We start from the raw sequence: 21,016 nt of genomic DNA, 5'->3' as shown, positions 1-21,016 counted from the left end.
CCTGTGAGGATGTTTGTCTCATGGGCAGTGCTGCAAGAGGACACCGTATAGCTATTCCTTATCCCATCCACAGTGCTATTTATATTCCTTTTTTCCCCCCAAGCTTTATCAGCAGCTCATGCAAGGAACAAACTCCCACCAAAAAACCACTCCCGAACCACCGAGCACAAATTTTCAAGAGAGAAAATGTTTCTGTAGCTTGAAGGCTAATTTTTTTTTTTTTTTTTTTTTTTAAACATTAACCTTTAAGATGTTATAACACTCCAGAGCTGTGGATGCAGATGTGTTAGTAACTGAATGCCAAAGCCAAGGCATTGATGGTGGCAAGTAGCAGAGAGCAGGCAAAGGAGAGCAAGTGCAGGAAGGGATTTCTGGAATGGGAACAGTTCTTACGGATCTTACAAGTATGGTCAGGTTTGTCCCCTGGAGGGAAAAAAGTCCATGGGAAGTTTAAAAGGGAGTGAGTGAACAGCATATGCTATGAACTCCCAAAATAAAGTAGTGTGGTTTGGTTATGGAATCAGAGAATATCCGATTCAATATTTGCTCATCCCAACAACCAAAGTTAGCGCAACAGACTGAGAAAAGCACTTAGGAACTGAAGTGTATTTAAATAATGACTTGTTTTTAAAAAAAAAAAAAAAAATCACTATTTGTGAACCTACCACTTCTAGAACCATCTTACTGAGGATTAAGATCTATGCTAACCACCTCAGATGGTGGAAGTTTCTACACCAAATAATAATAATTAAAAAAAAAAAGAAGTCCACACACAGCTTGCTGTTACTAGCAATTCGGTTCACTATCTGCTGCAATAGTAATCTGTCAACATACTTCTCAAAATCCCATTACTTTTCCTGGAACAGGTGCCAAATACACCCAATGGTGGGTACGAAACACATGAACATCCTCCCTGACACCCTGCCTGTGGTCTACAGTTTTCCAGGGCATAATCAGCTCCTGCTGGTATCACAGCACGCAGGCAAGCTTCCCTTTACTACCAGAGGATTAAGACTCCCAACACACCTACCACCTGCATTACAAGTACTTCACAGAGACGTAGCAGGTGCTATGGCAATACAGAGCATGCCGATTTATTCTAGATCTGTATTTCCAGTTAGTCACAAGCACGTGCAGGGGATTCATCTCCTCGCCCATTTCAAACTGGGAGCTGAGGACAGCACGGAGACTTCCTTCCCCGACAAGCAGGGGCTCTGTCACCACACTGGGGTGCTGGTACAGGCAGAGTTAACAGAATTAACAGAGTTAACAGAAGCTCAAGCTCACATAAGATTTCCAGTTAGTCACAAGCACGTGCAGGGGATTCATCTCCTCGCCCATTTCAAACTGGGAGCTGAGGACAGCACGGAGACTTCCTTCCCCGACAAGCAGGGGCTCTGTCACCACACTGGGGTGCTGGTACAGGCAGAGTTAACAGAAGCTCAAGCGAAATAATTCACATAAGGGAGCTCGCTTCAGCCTGAAGTTGTGGAACTTCTGGCCCCATTACTTATGGAAAAACTCTTTATTACACTTGAATCTGGCTCACTGAGTGTTTACAGAAGTGACATACGCTACAGTGGATTGCTGCTCTAAGTCTGTCAGGTGAACCTTACTTAAAATATGCATCAAGGTTTAAACACAGTTTACTTCTTGCCTCGTTAATGAGTTCAACTGAAATAGTTGGACTGCAAGACAGAAGCCTGGTTAAAGCAGACTGGAACATGCCAAGTCCTGTCAAATTCCAATTGTACAGACTTGTTAGTTTTTTTGGAATACAGTGATTGCCTAAACAAGACTCCACTTCTTGTTAGTACAATAACTTTTATTTGACATCTACAAGATCATTATCTTGTAGTTTTTTTGGACAGGTTTATACAATCTCAATTTTTCAATAGTGCAACCTGTGCAAGCAAGAAATGACAAACATTGTCCTTCACTTTCTTATAAACATCTACTATTATAGGCAAAACAAAACTTACCCATATTATAGATAAGTGACTATTCACATTTGTACATTACAATTTCTTTTAAACAGCTCCAGATAAACTCTACAATGTCTTACAACATATTAAACAGTATTCAAGTTACTGGGTAACAGAAACAGCACATACAGCGGAACCCTCAAGTGTTTCCCATTCTCTAATTTACAGCTCAAGTAAGGTTTCATCTTACAAGTGACAAATTAAATTACATTAATGAAGTAAAAAATATAAGATTGTATGCGAGATGGAAGTGAATTTGCACTTAAGTTTCCATAACCACCTTGGATTAAGGAAATGCTTCAATTTAAGGAAAATAGGCATCCAGCCATCTTTGCAGTACACATTAGGAATACCATTAATACATTAAAAATGAACTAATTTTAATTTAAGATGTTTATCACAAAAAGAACATGTTGTAGACTCAAATATATAACCCCCAGGAGAGAACCAGAAAAAATGCAACACCTGGGTATAAACACTATAAAAATGCAATAACCAATGCTGTACAACTAAGATTGTGTTTCTCTCTGAATTCCTGCCTTGTGTTTATCCTGTCCATGCCCGTTTCCAAAGACATGCACTGTCAAACAGAAACTGGGAAGGAACCTGAATGCATGATGTGCAACCTCTAGGTTTCATGCTTTTATAAACTCATAAATTGAAGAGAAAAACCCAATATATATTTTCTATATATATACTCAATACATGCATTCAAGGATATCTCCCACAGCAATGGCATTGATGCACTGCGTTAAACCCTGAGCACTGTATGACAAGATAAAAATAAAGCCTGCTTGGGGATTTTCAAGCATTTTCAAACAAATTGTGGTTTGTAGCTCAAAAGGCCAAAAGTAAAAGCAAACAGGAAGCACTACAGAGAGCATAAGGAAAGACAGATGCACTACCATAAACAACTGCTGGCTTTCAGTTCTACCAACCTTTTTAGATCTCTTTATTCCCAAAGTATTTGAGAGCACACAACTGAACTGAAAAAGTTATATTTCTTTGGAATCTGTCCCTGATTTTTATGCAAGTGATATGCTTTTACAGCCTTTTCCTCAAACACCAAAGTCAACACCTGTAGTTTGTCCTCTTATGCGTTGTTGAAATTGGTGATGCTTTGCGGGTGATGCTGCTGCCATATCTGCTGCTGTTGTACTGCAAGCTGTTGAGACTGGTCTGACGTTGACAGGAGGTTTACAAGGGGTGATACACAATTTGCAGGAATGATCAAACCTGAAAACAGCAACAGATCAATTGTTTCATAAGCATGCAAACAATTTGTTCGTTAAAACCTCAGGCTGATGATTCCACCATTTAGCTTATGCAACAGTCAAGAGCGACCATTTCCAATGTCAAGTCTAATCAAGCACAGCTTCAAGTTCTGCTTCTCAGTAAGAGGTTTATCTTCACTAGATCCCTTTAGGTCATGAAGTAGTACAAAGAAGTTGCCATTTTGACCCTGAAGACAAATTTTGTTCTTATGTTACCCACTGCCACATAAAATGAGAAGTCAGCTATTTTTCTTTTCTCATCTCACAGAAGTTACACCACCATGAAAGAAAGTTTAAACATGAAAAACCTAGTTTCAACATCTTGTAAAACCGTTACTGGCATAGGAGCTGCCATGATATCACAAATCCACAGGAAGTCCACATTTAAAAAAAAAAAAAAAAAGGAGATTTCAGCCTCTGAGGTACCTGCTATGAGGGCTTTGCTAAGAGGTTTAGCAACAAGAAATGACAATCATCTTGAAGTCATTCTAAAACTATTGATTACACGTGGCTTTCAGCAGCCCAAAAGCCATGAAAACAACCATTTCAAGGGCTTATTCTTTGCCAGAAGTGGGGAAAAAAGTGGAGCCCTTACAGTTTCAAAGGTAGGCTGGCTGAAACAGGCTGAATATGACTTTTTTGTTCCTAGTAAATCAAAAGAACTGAGAGAGTAAGTGTTCCAAAACCTGGCTGAAAAAAATTTCTTCCTTCTTTAACCTGATTCAAAACAGCGTTTGTACTACAAATACAGATTTCCACAGTTGTACTTCTGCCTCTCCCTAACATACACACTGACAAGCCTTTTCTCTTGTAAGTATCTTTATAAAGTCTCCTATGTGACTCTCAACATGGAGTGACTTGTAAGTTACAACTACCTTTTGCTCCAAGACAGAAATAAAGGAGCAGACAAGCCACTTACCTACGATCCTCTGCCCATCTTCTGTTCTTAGACGAACTATTTGCATTTTCACATTTGTACCACTCACAGAGGCTAGAACGCCTTCTACTTTTGTCCAGACGCTCAATACTGAACCACACAAGACATAGTAAGTTCGACAGCGGAGTCCCACTTCACAAATTAATCCCAAGCCTGCCTTCTTACAATTGCCTCTCCTGCAGCAGAGAGAAAAAAAGCTTTAAAAGAATTCTGCAAACAAAAAGTATCCAATTCAATTAAAAATGAGACTTGAAGTTATCTAACATGTATTCAGAGTTGAGCAAGGGCTGCAAGTACACAGTAAGGGGAGGATATTTTATCCACAGCAGCATGCCTTTAATGGTAAAGCTTTGAGAAGTGTTGGCCTATTTAGGACCAGATATTCAAAATGTACGGACAAAGCTTTAAGCCAAAGATATCACTCATTTAGATCACCCAAGAACCTGAAACTGTTACAGATGAAACTGGTATCTCATCAGTATATTTCAGAAGCTCCAATATTAATGTGAAACTTAATATTTAAGTTATGCTGTTCCTCAGGAATTAAGACATCAGCTGCTGAGTTCAGAGACATACTGTTAGAAGAGGTAGCACATGAACAGCCATTTCTGACATCCATCTCATCTCTACATGTAAATACTTTCCCCCCCAAATAACATTTGAACTATCCTACCACAATAATAGACCAGACCAAGACACTTAAAGCACAAGCTACTCCTGGGTCTTTATACTTCTACTGGAGTGCAATTTATACATCAGCATTCATCTAATACACTAGGACTTTAAGGGCAAGTGCAAATCTTCATGTTTCCACTCAAAGGTTGGGTCATTTGACTGATCATAGGACAATTTTTCTTAAGCAAGAAACACAAGATTTCACATGAGTAACAGAAGAACAGAGTAGTGATAAACCAGTTTAGGTAAACAGTTTAAGTTAAAGCATCTACGTGCGTACAAATACTAACCAATAAGCATGGGTGCAGGTATCCGCAGAAGAATTGTACTGCTCTAACCAGTGTGGCAGAGCATCTTCAGAAGGTACCTGGAAAAGCATTCAAAGTGGGAATAATAACAACGTAAAACACATCAAGACTTGCATAGAACAGAAGCAATTTGGTCATTTCTATGAGAAAAGAGGGAGCACCAACATCCTGATGGTGAGGAGAGGTACATTATCCTGTAATTTCAGGCTATTTGATGGAAATGCCTTCTCAAAGGATGAGCAAAATACTTGAACATAGTAGAATCTCAGAGCTTTTCCAATAATTAACCTGATTCTCAGAGTTTCCTCAAGTTTTTACAAACTCAACACTATAAAATTAAGAGAAGTGTTAGATATCTTACCAGCCTCTAAACAAAATAATCCATTACAGTATTTAAAATGTCATCAGCAAACAGCTGAAGCTTCAGAATCATTGCTTAGAATACACTGTTCTTAAATAAGCAGCTATGTACATGTTTGTACACCCTACACAGAAGCAAGACTTTCCCTTGCTAGACCCTAAAACCCCTCATTTTATATTACCACACTACAAATTATTTATATTCAGAAAGCTTTAGATACAGGAACGCAGAAACTATGTAGGCCCACTTAAAAAGACCCAAATACGAGCTCTGCTCTGGAAAAATAAGCCTAGTTTTTTACTTGCCAGAATTATACACAAATACAAGAAAAAGAAAGTCCTTATATTTCTTTTCAATTTTTTTTAAAGTTTAAAACTAGCATAATTTTAATCATTACCTTCTTATATTTTTTTTTCAGGTCTGTACAGGTTTCTAGTTTGAGTTGTTTCCCAGTATTTGGTCTGTACACTAAAAAAAGCTTCTTTTTAGGATTCACTTCTTTTACTAGAATAGCGGTTTTCTTGTTATTTCTTATCTGGAAAAGAAAGACAAACGAAAAACTTCTTAAGTTTAAACATGCTGACAGTATCTACCTTAAGTGATTCCATACTGTGTTCTTTACAGAGTAATAGTGCTTATGTATGTGCAATAAGACAACCAGTAATAATAAGGACACCTTTAGAAGACAGTACCACTAATCTACATTAACCTCCCAACTTTTCCTTATAGTGAAAGCATCTGTTTTTTTGATGCAGGTTTAAATAAGAGCTACTAATTTGTGTTCACATTCCTATCAGAAAATATCCTGAGCAGCTAAAAAGGAGTGCTTCATACTTAGCATTGGAAGCAAACTTAACATGAATTTTAATGTAAGATTGAAAGCATTTTGCAAATTAATGTAAGATTGAAAGCATTTTGCAAAACTGAACAGTAATTAATTTGAACAGTAAATTTTTAAGAGGAGACAGCGTATTTGCTTAGCCCCCAAAAAACTTCTCTGAACATAATCCAAGAGACAAAGAATCTTACCTGTAGTGATAAATAAAATCCATCATCTGGACCCGTCTGTTCTGCCCAGATCTTAGTTGCTTCATCCCAAGACATTCCTCTCTCTACACTGATCTAGAAGACAGCCATGCAGGGGTATTTTGGAACAGGCTTTAGAACAGTTACAAACATAGGAACTAAAGAACCATAGAACCAAATATTGCCCAGTGAAAGGCCTGGAACCTCCTCTCACTCAGCATATGCTTAGCTTATTGCCATGTTTTTAAAAAAAAAAACACTTACCAACAAGCAAGTTTTATTAGTTCATACAAAGATAATACAGAATGAACTTACTGTGTATAGTTCTACATGTCCAGAGGTAGAATATCCTGGAGTTAAAAACTTCTTAACGTCTGCCTTCCTTACTTTCTCATCCCCAGAGCCCAAATCTTAAAAGGAAAGGATAGAGTTACTCTGTTTCTCTCTTCTTAGTTAAGTACAAGAGTACTGAGAAATTGATTTACTCACCTAAGATGCCCATGTCATATCTTCCATTCTTTTTAGCATTTTGAATAACTGCATTTAACGTGTCAGAAAAGTACTGGAATAAAGCATTCTGCTGATGTACTTCCATACCAAGAATTCTATTCAGAAATTTCCCTATGTTGTTATAGTCTTAAAAAAGAATAAGAAATACACGTATTATGTCAAAGATTAAGTTTGATGACAACAAGCTCTCAATCAGTACTTAAAGAGTCTCAAAAAGACTACTTAAATCCATTCTTTCAGAATGAGGAAAACATTCTGAAGTTCTCCAAAAAAGTCACTTTTTAGATAGTTACAACTTCAGTTCTGTTTCTAGGAATCCACTATCATGATATAAGATATTCCTAGTGACATTCTAAAGATACACTAAACACACAAATACCTTTATCAAGCGTTAGTATTCCAGATCTGTCTTCTACATTTATCAAGCCTACGCCAATCAATCCCTGACGAACATCTAGGAAAAAGAAAGAAGTTAAATCATAGCTGCTTTGCCATCTAAAAACAAACCAATGAAGTAACAGCTTGTTTAGCAATCTTGTTTCAGGAGCCAATTCCAAAGCTTCTGACATCCCCCAAATACATTACTTGCAATTTCTACCTAATACATCAATAACCAAGACAGAACTTTGCCTTCTGTCCATCCAGGAAGCACAGGCAGGGAAAACTACTAATAGCACTATACATGAGCCCACAGGAGAACAAGATATTGCAACAGATAAGGGGAAAATAAAGTTAAAGAACTGTATGTAATACTTTGGCCAAACAGATATAGAACATGCCTTATATTGAGAGAGTTCACAGATCTTATTTCATACGTGAACTTCCAACATTCAAGCAACATGCATAGGAATAACATCCAGTGAGAGCCTATCTGGGCCAGCCAATTGGTTTAAGTAGTAACAACGTTTTTAGCTCTAAAATTATTTGCATTTTCTGCATACTGGAGAATGATCAAAAGGTAGCTATTACATCCAATGAATTATACTTACCTTTGAAGAAGTCTCCAGGAAAATCAGGAGGAGGTGAGACCATCGGGGAGTCTAAGTTCACAATGGATTTCATAACAATCTCTAAAGCATTTCTGCCATACTGCATAAGAAAGAGAAAGTTGCTCTAACAATGTGATCCAGCATTTGTGCCTCAGCCCCAAGCACACATGGTTTAACAAGCATTTGTAACTCACAATAAAACGTTTTTTTCACTACAATAGTAAAGGGAACTGGTTATTAGCTTTTCAATTATAAACTACACTATATAAACAGCCCAGTCTTAATTTCTGATTAGAATTGCCAAATTAATCTCTCAGTTGTGACTGAAAGGACACATACCATTTACTTAAGACCCGGATTGTTAGCAAATGCAGAAAAGTAATTTACACACATATTTGTGTTCCACATGGCTTTGCAAACAGAACTAAGAATGTTTTCTGGCTACCTGAGAAAGAGGCCTCCTATCAGAAAGTAATACAGTTAGAAGTAAAACACTTCACAGGAGATGGAAGAAATCGTTCCTCAACAGGTCATTTGTGGAATAAGCACCACAGCATGAGCTTTCAAACAGAAATAGAACGGTCACCTTGTTGTCAAAATTGAATCTGCTGAGGTCTCGAGTTTCCGTAGCCCGTCTGTCACCATGGGTGAGGGCTCCCTGTTAAGACACACCTTTGTAATTAAATCAAATTTTAAGAAAAATAAATCTAAGCTGTATTTTCTCAAATGAACAATCAGACTTCTTGAAACAATCTTACCAAGCTCTCCAGTCTTTTTGCAACTATAGATGCAAATCTTTGTTCTCCTGCCAATTCAGAAATTAGGAACACGTACTCTGGAGCAGTCACTTGGTTGGATCTATGAGTTCTTCCTGGATAATTAAGTAGAAGCACATAGGTTAAATACATTCTACTTCATTGAACATTTCTAATAAACTATGAATTGTGAAGAGTAAAGAAAAAAGCTAGATAAATTAGTTTCTGCTGTAATACAGCCAATAGAAGGTAGGACACAAACGCTCTGCAGTTGCGGCAACTTCCATAAAGACACTTGATACACAAAAAAACCCCTAAGCTGCAGTGTAAGTTTGTTTGCTAGGTTTCTTTCAAAGCTTTCAAGACTATTAGCTATGACTATAGATAAAGCTGATTCTGTTCATGGGTAAGGAGATTGGAAGGGTCCTTAAGAGGTTGCATAGTCAATCTTATTTCCCATGAATTAGCAGTAAATTCAGTTAGTATTACTGAGTATGCTAAGGGAAGGATACAGAAAAAGTTATTTACCAAACTGCTGTATTGCTCTATCCGCGCTCCACGGCAACTCCAGAGTCATGTGAACTCTCCGTCTCTGATTCTTAGCTCTACGGTCTGCTTGCAATGATATACCAGAGCTGGCAGCCTCCGAAATTATGGCAATGTTCTTTTATTAAGAAAGGAGTTGTTAGTTAGCAATAAATCCAAGATCAAGCTTCAGTTTTCAGTTTCTAAAAAAATTTAATTTTACAATTACTACTAACATGGGTGTGGAATGGTTTCAGTGTTATTTGGTCTTCCTATCACAAGGCTGGGGAGGGGAGAAAAAGTATGGTTCTCTTTATCAGAGTTAGAAATGCTAACAAGTTTTTTTTGAGTGAAAGGAGTGGTTTTTGCTTTACTTTTCAGCAACACCTTTCTGTGCAAATGAAGACAGGCAGCATGTTGCAGTCTTGCCATTCCAAAGGGCAAGTTTCTCTGACATTGGTCTGCACTTCAGAAAGAAAAGTGGAGTGACACAAGGAGACTTGCTCTGGCAGCAAGCAACACAGAGAAGACAAAAAGTTGCTGCTAATACTGTATAAGGAAGAGATACGGCCATTCTAGTATCTGAGTGCATTTGCCTTGAAAGAATGTAAATGTTTTGACTGTGCACAAGTCACTTACAGGAACACGAGTATTTACCCTGAAGTGTAACAACAGGCCACAGAAGTTCCACGCAACAGCTACATTTACTTGATTTGCCCTCTTGTGGTAGCATGTCCCACTGGATTTTTTTTTTCTGTCCTTCTTCTATCAGCTTCAATTCTACCATTATTCCAGTCAGTATTTTCTTTCAGAGTGCAATGTAAAGGACAAAAGCTATCACTCTTCCCAGCATTACTTCTTAATCCTTGTTAAGGTAAACAACCTCCACCTTCTCCCTTCAGCCCCTCACCGGAAGTTTTTTTTCCTCTCTCATACCAAGTCAGTCAGTGGTTTTCCCCATTTTTCTATTTCATTATTTCCTCTTAGAAGCAGAGGTACACAGTAATCCAGATAAAGGAATCGGAAAGATGTGGAGTGTTTATCTGCCTTTTAAACATTCGCTGTTTTACAAGGCCAGCTTAAAGGCACTAGCTTTCAGTTTGGCACACCTGTACACACATCTCTTAAGCACAGGCCTCTGTGGCCACCCAAACTACAGCCTAACCTTTAAAGCATGCTGCAGCCACATATTAGACAGGACTACTGAACATACTGGTTTGAAAAACAAAACACAGAGCGTTAATAGAAAATGCTTTGTAACTAGTACTTACTTACAGTTCCTGAAAAGTCACTGTGGGATAATGGTAGAGCCACAACTTGAATAACTTAATCAGTCAATGTTACTATGGCATCTGGCAAGTTTTTCTAAATTGTATCTCTTTAAGGACTACCTTATCTCCATCCATGAACCTCTGCTTTTCCGTGATGTTCAGAATTTCAACGGGCACATCAAGTTCAGATCTTGACTCATAAGATATGCTGCCATCATCATTGCTTACAACTCTCCCTTTGCGGCCTGTCATCTTTAAAAATACAAGGGAATACAAGCTCATTATAGCAATACCAAAATTATTACATGACCAAAAACTTCAAGCAATGATGCTATTTATTCAAACACCAACCTTAAAATAGATTCAGTAATTTACTCCCAAATGCAAAACTACAGTAGAGAACCTGGATTATGTTTTGGTTGATGCCATTATCTGCTATGTGGAACGCTTATTTATAGGTAACTCAGAGAATCAAAAGCGTAACAAAGCATACCTACGTAGAAATGACATAGTATTATACCGCTGTCCATAAAGGATTTACCAAGAGTACAAGGAAAATAAACTGACAGCTGAGATTGTCACTGATTTTAACAGGGTCTTTTAAATCACAATGACATTTCTACTTGACAGAGACAGGTAGCTTACTACAGACGTGTTTCTAAAGTTATTGAGAAAAAAAGACAATAAATCACCAGGCTTTTCACTAACGCAGTTTTATTATACAGGTTCTTAATCTTCATTGCCTAGGAAAATGAACTAAAGCTGCTTTCTGTTTTATATACACCAGCTTCAAACTGACTACAGCTAGTTAGAGAAATATACCACTATAAAGCAAAAGAGAAACAAGTATGATTTACCCAACAAGAAACTATCAGTCTCAGATATAACCTATCCACCCATTCAGAGCTCTTCTCTGTATTCTAATACAATCTTCAAGCTTCTTTAATTCAGAGGCATTCAGCAAAAGTAACCTATAGTCTTATCCTGGTGAGATTACTCTCTAAAACTCCTAAACAAGTTCTCTTTAACAGATACTTAGGTCACATGCAACCTTGAAGAATGACAACACTGATTTACTGCAGCCAGATAATGTAAGGCTGCAGTAGAAAAAAACATCAGTTTTCTCTTACTGTGAACACCAGCCTACCTCTGCAACATTTTCAGGACCACCCAGTTCATCTATAAGCTCATCCAGTGTATTAGGTGGAAGATCTTCAGCCAGCTTTTCCAGTTTATCAAGCAATTCTTTCTTCATTTGTTGGGCCCTTTCAACAGCATCCTGACTTGTTACAAAGCTGCTGTTTGTGTTACTGTTTGCTGAAATTTAAGAGAGAGACTCTAAGATTTAGAATTTCACTGCCTAATTGCTAAGAAAGTGAATCAATGCCAAAGAAACTTATTCTTACCTGATGTGTTGGTACTAGAAGTGGTGGTACCAACAGTGGAAGTAAAACAGCTAGGTCGTTTTGATCCAAGACCAGAAGCTAGTAAGGCACTTTGAATAGAATCTGGGTCTATACTTTTCTTCTTTTTCTTCTCTTTATTTTTTTTATGCTCTTTTCTAATCAACCAGGGATCTAAAGTTAAATAAAGTTATTTTCTAAAAGTTTCAAGCATTTACTAAAAAGCCACCCTTTCCATTGAAAAACTACATTCTCATTACAAAAGGTGACTTACAAAAGTCTAAACTCTAGTGTGTAAAATCCACTTAAAGAAGATGCAAATCAACATGCTAATACTAGTTCCAGTCTCATTAGAATTAAACTACATGCTTATCAAACACTCTTATTTTTGGCTCATTGAAATGGCTAGGAAAGACTTTATGCTTACTATCTACAAGTAGAGTTACTTGCTTGATGAAACACTTAAACTGTCTTACCATCTTCATCATCTTCACTGGATTCATCTCTGAATGGGTTGAAGTCGTCATCATCTCCAGAACTCAAAAATCTGGAGCTCTCATTGTCACTTTCTTCATTGTCTGAAGCATCAGACTCACTTTCACTCTCATCAGAGCTGCTACCTGCAAGGCCACCTGTTTTGCGAGCTTTTTTGGCTTCTCTGCTTATTTCTTCACCTAATTCCATCACCACCATCACCCCAGAGAAAACAAAAAAAATTAGTTTAGACCTTGTAGTCTAACTTTTGAGGTTTGTTTTACCACCACTGCATACAAACTAGAAAAATATTCAACTTCTAAAAATAGAACTGCTTAAAAGAATCTTATTTAAGTTTTAAGTAAGACCTCTCTCCCAAGTTTTTTTCACGATCACCTATTTTTCGGTAAGAATATAATCAGTTTGGGAAGGAGGGTGGCATTAGGCTTCTCTTTACTGAGCCTCAAAAAAAGAAAGCAATTATTTGCTTGACTGCATCAGGAAGTGGTCTGACATGTGCAAGGCATTTTGGGATACAGTCCCATACTAGATCAACCCAATTTTGAGCAAAGAAGTAATGAGAATTGACAGGTTATATTGCTTCAGCAGCAGTTTTAAAATCTATTAATGGAAATTTCTAACAAAAGTCTTAGACTTGTAATACATGCTCTTTCACAAATGACTGTACTGATGTTTACATTCCCTTATTTCTTCCAGAGTTCACTCTTGGGCAGCTCCAAAATTGCCATTTTCACTACGGCATTAGTGTAAGAACTTAAGCATTACCTTTCCGTTTCTTTATTTTGTTCTCCTTGCAAGGGCTGTCTCTGGGTGAATTGTTATTACTTTGAGCAGTCAAGTCAATTCCCAACAAGCTAAACAGCTTCTTCCTGTCAGGAGCTGGAAAGTGCTTTTCAATAAGAGACTGGAATACTCCTCTGTTTAAGAAAAAAGGGTTTTTCAGTCGAATTTGCATTTACTTAAAATAGAAACCTGTAACATTTTAACAGCTTGCTTGACTTCTATGAAGAATTATTCCTTGTGAATGCTATTACACAAGCATTCTGTATAATTATCACCCATATTACTGTATTTGTCACCTTCTTAAAAGTAGGAGACATTTATTTTGCAGAACTGTTACTTATAACTCGTTAAATTTGGTTTTGGTATCAAGTGGTATTGCTACTGCCATTTTCTTATTGCTCGAAGTTTAAATGACAGATTAACTTAATTTATTAAGATCTTCAGCAAGGTAGTCTCAGGATTGGATCTGGCCCATCTGATAAAAGAGGGAAGTAATGACTGTAACTTGCTTTGGTATAAATGCAGTGTACACTTGGCAAGTCTTCCCTTCCTCCCCTTTTGAGTAGAACAGTACCAGCTGTTCACACCTGAAAACATCAGAGTGCCAGGAGAACCAGGAACTAACCAATGGTTCACTTGAGCAATACTGTCAGATTTTATGTACAGGCACCTTAAGTAAAGAAGATCGGTACTAAAGGATACCCAACTTTCTGTGCAGTGATGCACGTTTTACACATGAAAGGACAAATTACTACGCACACTAAGCTGGATTAAGGTTAGTTTTGTAATGGACCGTTCTAACAAACTTCTATCTTACTTTGCTGTAGAAACAAAGTCATTCAGTTCACCACCACCTTCCTCCAAAGCTTCTAATGTTCTTGCTTCTCCTGTTGACTGCAGGCCAATAACAACACACTAAAGGACAAATGAATACAAGGCATTGTCACTAAGACGACTGACTTGCAAGTTTATTTTTGCCTGAATTTCTGCTCATTAAATAGCTTCAATACCATAAAGTACAAAAGCATGCTACTATGTCTGAGAAATATTTGTGTTATAAACAAAAAAACCTAATAGCTTTACATTTAACAAAGATATTTAAAAATAGGTCTTGATCAACTTACTTTCCCATTCTTGATTTCTTCCCGAGCTAGCTGCACCACCCTCTTCACTTTAGATGCTATGCAAAGGTACTTGAAAAACCTCTGATGAGCTGACCAAAACTGACCCCACATAGACTTTTTCATTCGTTGTTCTGCATCGATAAGATCGGCCGCTTGTTGAAACCTCTCTCTAGCACTGACCCACTGAAGAAGAAAATGTTAATTGCTTTACACATCACATTTCAAGGCTACACAGGCACATTGTTTAATATCCAAATAAAGACAGAAGAGAAGTTTAAAGTTACAGTACTATGGGACTGCAAGTCAAGGAAACTCATACATCAAACAAAGCTCACAAAAAACCAAAATTGGCTTACTAAATTCAGAAGATAATTACTCTCATAATGAAAAACCGATACATTTACATTACTACCAATGCAAACATACACAGTATTTTCTAATTACCTAGTTTCTCCATTAATACAGTCAGGTTAAGAAAGCAAAGAGCACTGCCCATACTTAAGTATAAAGCAAGATCCCAAGAAGAGAAAAACTGCACTGCCCTCCTTTCTACAACATTTTGTTATACCAACTGTTTCCAGATTAAGTAAAGTAAGCTTTGGACACAAGTTTAGTGATTCTTTTGAACAACATTCATAAAGTAAAGTGTTGTTTTAAAGTTGATATTATACACCTGTCAAAAATAATTTTTAATTATTGTCGCTATACAACATGAATACCGAGTCATGCTCAAGCATCTCTCAAGCAGGTAAAGACCCTGCTCATTTTAATCTATGTCCAAGGAGTGATTATTTTTATCTAATACAGCAGTGGTAACGTGCAAGCAGAATGTACACTCAGGAAAAAGACAGCATACAGACAAAACAATTAAGAACAACATGAAAAAGATAACCAGCAGGTGAATAAAGGAAACATTAAAAAGAACCACAGCTTTAATGCTTTAGATTTGATCTGCCACGTGATTAAAACTATCACCCTCACTGTTTAACTACAAGCACCACTCCACCATACCGCTTCAGTGAAGAAGTGCATGCAGCCTGTCTAACGTTTTGCAGCTTGTTCTCAGCTCAGTTGCCTAAAGGGGGAGAATTGGAGCACAAAAATACGACCAACACGTGAAGTTTGTTCCCAGCCCCAGTTGCCTAAAGGGGGAGAATTGGAGCACAAAAATACGACCAACACGTGAACAGCTTTATCTTAGGCAACAATGACCACGGTCTCTGTAGTACTCCTAGAAGGCAGTGGATCTGGCAGATACGGGAAGATGCACCTAAAACTGCAGCTTTTATGACTCAGAACAATAATTAACAGCTTTTGCCAAGTCTCCAATGGAGAAATCTTTACACTGGGGGAGAATTGGAGCACAAAAATACGACCAACACGTGAACAGCTTTATCTTAGGCAACAATGACCACGGTCTCTGTAGTACTCCTAGAAGGCAGTGGATCTGGCAGATACGGGAAGATGCACCTAAAACTGCAGCTTTTATGACTCAGAACAATAATTAACAGCTTTTGCCAAGTCTCCAATGGAGAAATCTTTACACTAAGATGAGACAAGAAGATGCCATTCCTGTCTCTCAACAGGCTATTTCAGGAGCATTCAAGCTTAAACCAAGTAACTTCAACCTCTCAGAACCCAATACAGAAAGCAAATTTAAAGAGGCGTTCTTACCAGTTTCACAGATTTATTGTACATTTTAACGTATTCCTGTGAAAGCAGAACTTCGTCAATTTTGAAAGTTACACCTGAAAAACTCAACTGTCTTGCTATGTACATTCCTCTCAGCTTCATATCCATAGCAACTATTTCCATGGCACCAACACCTCTAAAATAAAGGAACAAATTAAGGCAATATTAGAATTTTCAAGAGTAAGGATTTGTTAAAAAAAAAAACTTAAGCTTTAGAAGAAAACAGCATGCTTACAAGTGTGAAGGAATACGTTTTCAAAATCATTAGTACTGTTTGGTTAAACACATAAAATCAGGGAGTCTTGAAATTTAGCCTTCACATAAAACTATATCCCTGCCTCATGAGTATTAAGTGTAGCCCAAGAGGTATAAACACTCAAAGAGTTACTTTTTCCCAAATGACCTAGCATGCATTAGGAGACGGTACTTTACAAACTGTAATTGGACAGTGAAGTTGATCCAAATATGTAACAAAATCTTGCACTCCAATTTTATAAACTCCATTGAAGATTTAAAATAGTGAATACAAACTGTGTTAAGCTATTCAGATTTATGCTGATACGACAATAATTGAACTAGTAGGTAACTTAAGTTCTTTTCAACAGCAACACACCTTTAGCAATACTTTGAGAGCAGAGAAGTCAACTGCAAAGCTAACCTATTCACAAGCTTGGGCCTGTAATTTCATTACTGCTCCACTGATACATACTCAGTAATGAAGTGGAGACTACACTTGCAGAGTCTAGAAAAATCACGCATCATGTAGATGGTATGCAAGAAGATGCATACTAAGCCCTACTGTAGCATTCTGAAGCGTTCAAAATTCTTTTTAAGTAGGCAAAACGTAATATATTAAGATGCTCACCTACCGAAGAATGTAGCAGTTGCATTTTCTACTGACCTCTCACACTTATTTTTTTAGTAAGTCTGAAATACGAGGTACTTTGCAACAGCATACATAATTTTTCTGAACTGGGTTCTTATGCCAGAAAGCATAAGAACAAGACTTCTTCCTGTTAAACTGCCTAAGCTGAATGCATAAACATTAGAGGGCTTCTGCACATTGTGAGACATCAACTATACTGAGCATACTCAGTACATATAGTGTGTTTCCACGATGAGCAGCAAAATATTTTCATTTCATAACACCCACATTTTAAGAGGGCTATTTTCCCAGCAAGCTTCTAAAGCTCTCAGTTTTCTGTGAGCAAGAGAAACATCCCATTTTTTACCACATAAGATAGATTACATTTCTGCTAGATTTAGAAACTAGAGTCAGAAAGTTCTTAGTATGACAGGACAAGTTTGTAGAGGACTATGAGTGAGTGAAGACAAAGGAAAGCACAGTCAACCACAACTACATGCATTCTTGCTATAGGTTTTTGAAATATTACCTTCTTTCAACAGCCTGAATAAAATCGCTGAATTCCCTAAATGGAGTTCCTTCACCCCATATTCCAAGACGGTTCATATATGCCATATTTCTTGGCTCAGATGCACCTAGGAGAAGAACACACTCTGTACCAGTGCCAGTAAGAACAGAGACATTTAATGCAAACCAAATAATACATACCTGTGGCACTAGCATAAACAACCCTGGCTTTTGGAAGTTTATTTTGAAGCTCCAATACAGCCAGACCTGTTTTTGTCGGTTTTGATGAACCAACAGGACACAGATTCTTAGCTTTATGACACTCATCAAATACAATCTGAACCATAATTAAGGAAAAAAACTTTGTCCCACTTACTTTTAGAATGGGGAGCTAAAACAGAAGACAAGAAAATCTCATAATTACAATAGGTGACAGCAGCAAATCATAAACTCAAAAAGACACTAGTCATATTTTTCACTAAAAACTTCAGGAAAAATATTTAGCTAGTAAGTATTTAGAAGCACAATTACCAACACTTGAGTTCTTTAAAATGCTGTTGATACTCAAACAATTTTTAAAGAATTCACTCTAATTTCAGTGTAAACTTAATGTTCTTAAACATCGTATTTTAACTTTATGTGTCCATTATAGAAAAAGCAGAAGCTTCACTTTGTACCAGAGTTGTGTGGCAACAATATGATGGTACTAGATTTGGCATGAAGTTTGTGAAACTTCAAGTCTAATGTCAGACCATGCACACCATCGATTACTGTCATGAATAAAGAACAATACCTAAAAATACCAACAAATAAAAACACAAGATTGTCTTTAAAGATGTAAGCTTAGATAGCAATTTGGTTACAATCAGCTGAACTCCAGATAAAGGATACAACTCCATCAAAGTCTTCACCACACCAGTGAAGAAGCTGCTTTAATCTGGTCTTGTATTTACCACCAGACTGACTTTCACCGATAAGAGAAGAATAGGTAGCAAAGATGACACCTTTCTTCACACTTCCATTATGTTTGGAAGAAATTTTCCCATACTTGAACTGCAATAAAAAGATAAAAATTACAGAAATTATTCAAGAGATCCCTCCTCAAACCCACCTACCATATGATTAAGGCATGCTGGTAGTCTTAAACTTAAGGGGTGTACATTTTGAACCACCTGTATCCCTACATCATGATTAGGGCATAGCTGGCATATGGTAATGTGGTTAAGGGGTGACACAGGGCCCTACTTAAATGTATACTTAAGGAAGACTAGATGTGAGGCCTCAAAAGATTCTCTGACTACATGGTTTCCTTAACTTAAATACAATTAACATTTTCAATGCGTCCCTTAGAGCTAACAGGTCAAGTGGATTTATAGCTGCTACCATAAATGACAAATCTAAAGCTTTGCTGTATTTTAGAAATTAAGACTTCACAAAGCAAATATACTAAGTTAAAGTTTGTTTTAAGTTCAGTGAATTCAACCAGTAATCACACTTCACAATTTATGCAAGTCGCTAATCCTGAGCAGAGGCACAGTCTCCAAAAATAACTGCACACGCTACTGCTGCTTTAATAAATTACTGAGGAAGTCTATTATTCAAGTATTACATACAAATGTTATTACAGATAAAATGTGTGCTGGGAGATAGAAAGGAAAAAATTCAAATGCTACGAAGTCTAACAAGATTTAAAGAGTATTTCAACTTCTAGAAAATACTCTACTAGTAGTGTCCGCAGTGGTTTGAAGAGTAATGTTTTTAAAAAAGTATCACACGCTAAGACTTAATCCTACAAGGAGCCTATTTACATGATTAACTTAAAGTGGTTCTTCATAAGATTAAGGCCTGTCAAACAAGGCCTAGACAGCAAATTTATTGAAATTAGTACATTCTTGCTCTTAAAACAGTCAACGTGCACAACTTATCACACAAGCGTACCTAAAGTTTTGCCTCAACTGTACATAGTAAAAAGTTTCCACACCTTGTTTAATGAATGAACCAATATGTTTTTTGCTCCAATATCTCTCAAATCTCTTTCAGCATCGTATTTCAGATCATTTGACACGCTAAACCTGAAGATATAGAACAAAGCATATATATTCTGTAAGTTACAGCAGAAGTTCAAAAAGCAGTTGCTAGAACATTTGTTGGAAGACAGATTACACTGAATTTAAGTACTATAATCACTACAGTGTCTGCTCTAACAAATCCTGACACACTTACCAGACTGCTCTTTTTCTGCCTAACAAGTAATTTTCATAGATTATTCCAGCTATGGTCCTTCCTTTTCCTACACCAGCACCATCACCTATCAAGAATCCAGCTCTGTCTCCATTGGGCAGGAATGTTTCATGTTGCTGTAGGAGAAAGAACAAAAAACTTGTACCTGTTCTCCAGAACACATCACTGTGGATTATCAGAAACGAGCAAACATAAGAAACATCCTATAGGATGAGACCAGTGGTGCACCCAGCCAAGCAGCCTCCCGACAGCAGGAAGAGGGGATTTTATTTAGGGAGAGCATATGAGCCTAACTGCTTTATGTGATCCATTCTCCCCCTTCTTCCCTCAGCACCTAGAATTGCTGTAAAATTGCTGTACACGTCTGTCCAATTCTTTTAGTGCCTACTACCAGACTGGCTGCTTTTTTTAACCCACTGATATGCACCTCTACAGCCTTTTGTGGCAGTAAGACCCAGACATCCACTGCCTGTGTAAAGAAGTATTCTTCTATCCATTTTAAACAAATCTCCTATCAGTTTCACTGAGTTCTGCTTTGTTGTTGTTGTCTTGTTCTCTGCACCCCTCCCAATGATGCCAAACAGTGTTGGTTTTCCTAGCCTGCTGCTACTGCAGCCATTAAGTTATTTCAGAGAAATAAAAATAACAACTAAGATGTCCTTCCTGAGTTTTAAGACAGTTTGAGATCAGCATCATGGAAGTTTATGGTTTAGACAAAGCATTCCTAGGTGTATTACCTCACATTTATCTGAACTGAAGCTCACCTGCCACCTTCTAATGCAACTCAAACCTTCAAGCTCTTACTATTTTATCTCCTTGTAAAACTGACATAGCTGTGCTATGTACTATGATAGTAGTTTTTCTTCTTAAATTCTGTGTTAGCTTTTAAGCTGTACTAATGTCTAGCATACCTGGGCCGCATAAGTGATTGCTTCAAGTTGCAAAGCTGACAACCAGCCACTATCAATTGTTTCTTCTGATATTGATGTCTGGTACCACACATCAGGAGGAGTTACACTGGATAATGAGCTGGTTTCCACTACTGGGTCAGGATGACGTAGACCAATTTTTACTGGTTGAAAAGGGAGGGGGAGGAAGGGAGAAGATGAAAACATAATACAGAGTTCTGTTGCTGCAGCACAGGTTATTATATTTACCAAAACAAATTACAATTGTCCATTGCAAAGGCTGAACTCAAGAACAGCTATGTTTCATTGCAACAGTACATCAAGCATTAAACAAACTGCATCGCATACAAAGGAATACATTAACCTGAATTTTTTTTTATAT

At 37.4% G+C, this 21,016-nt stretch overlaps 1 protein-coding gene across 1 annotated transcript; it reads right to left on the bottom strand.

Annotated features, from left to right (window-relative positions):
* Positions 1-1,807: 1,807 nt before the first annotated feature.
* Positions 1,808-20,798, bottom strand: SBNO1 (strawberry notch homolog 1 (Drosophila); the record flags this gene model as incomplete). Its single annotated transcript, XM_009582029.1, has 26 exons — positions 1,808-3,221; positions 4,179-4,372; positions 5,162-5,238; positions 5,938-6,075; positions 6,570-6,662; positions 6,882-6,976; positions 7,056-7,202; positions 7,456-7,530; positions 8,066-8,165; positions 8,652-8,723; positions 8,824-8,936; positions 9,349-9,484; positions 10,737-10,868; positions 11,764-11,933; positions 12,023-12,193; positions 12,496-12,693; positions 13,280-13,431; positions 14,115-14,212; positions 14,422-14,604; positions 16,096-16,249; positions 17,508-17,613; positions 17,687-17,822; positions 18,377-18,538; positions 19,467-19,557; positions 19,709-19,842; positions 20,638-20,798. Coding segments are annotated over 26 exons (3,431 nt in total), but the record flags the coding sequence as incomplete, so codon positions are not given.
* Between the last annotated feature and the right edge of the window lie 218 nt (positions 20,799-21,016).

Source organism: Fulmarus glacialis, unplaced genomic scaffold (assembly GCF_000690835.1).
Source record: "Fulmarus glacialis isolate BGI_N327 unplaced genomic scaffold, ASM69083v1 scaffold19217, whole genome shotgun sequence".
Lineage (NCBI taxonomy): Eukaryota > Metazoa > Chordata > Aves > Procellariiformes > Procellariidae > Fulmarus > Fulmarus glacialis.
This window is presented reverse-complemented; position numbering and strand designations above follow the sequence as displayed.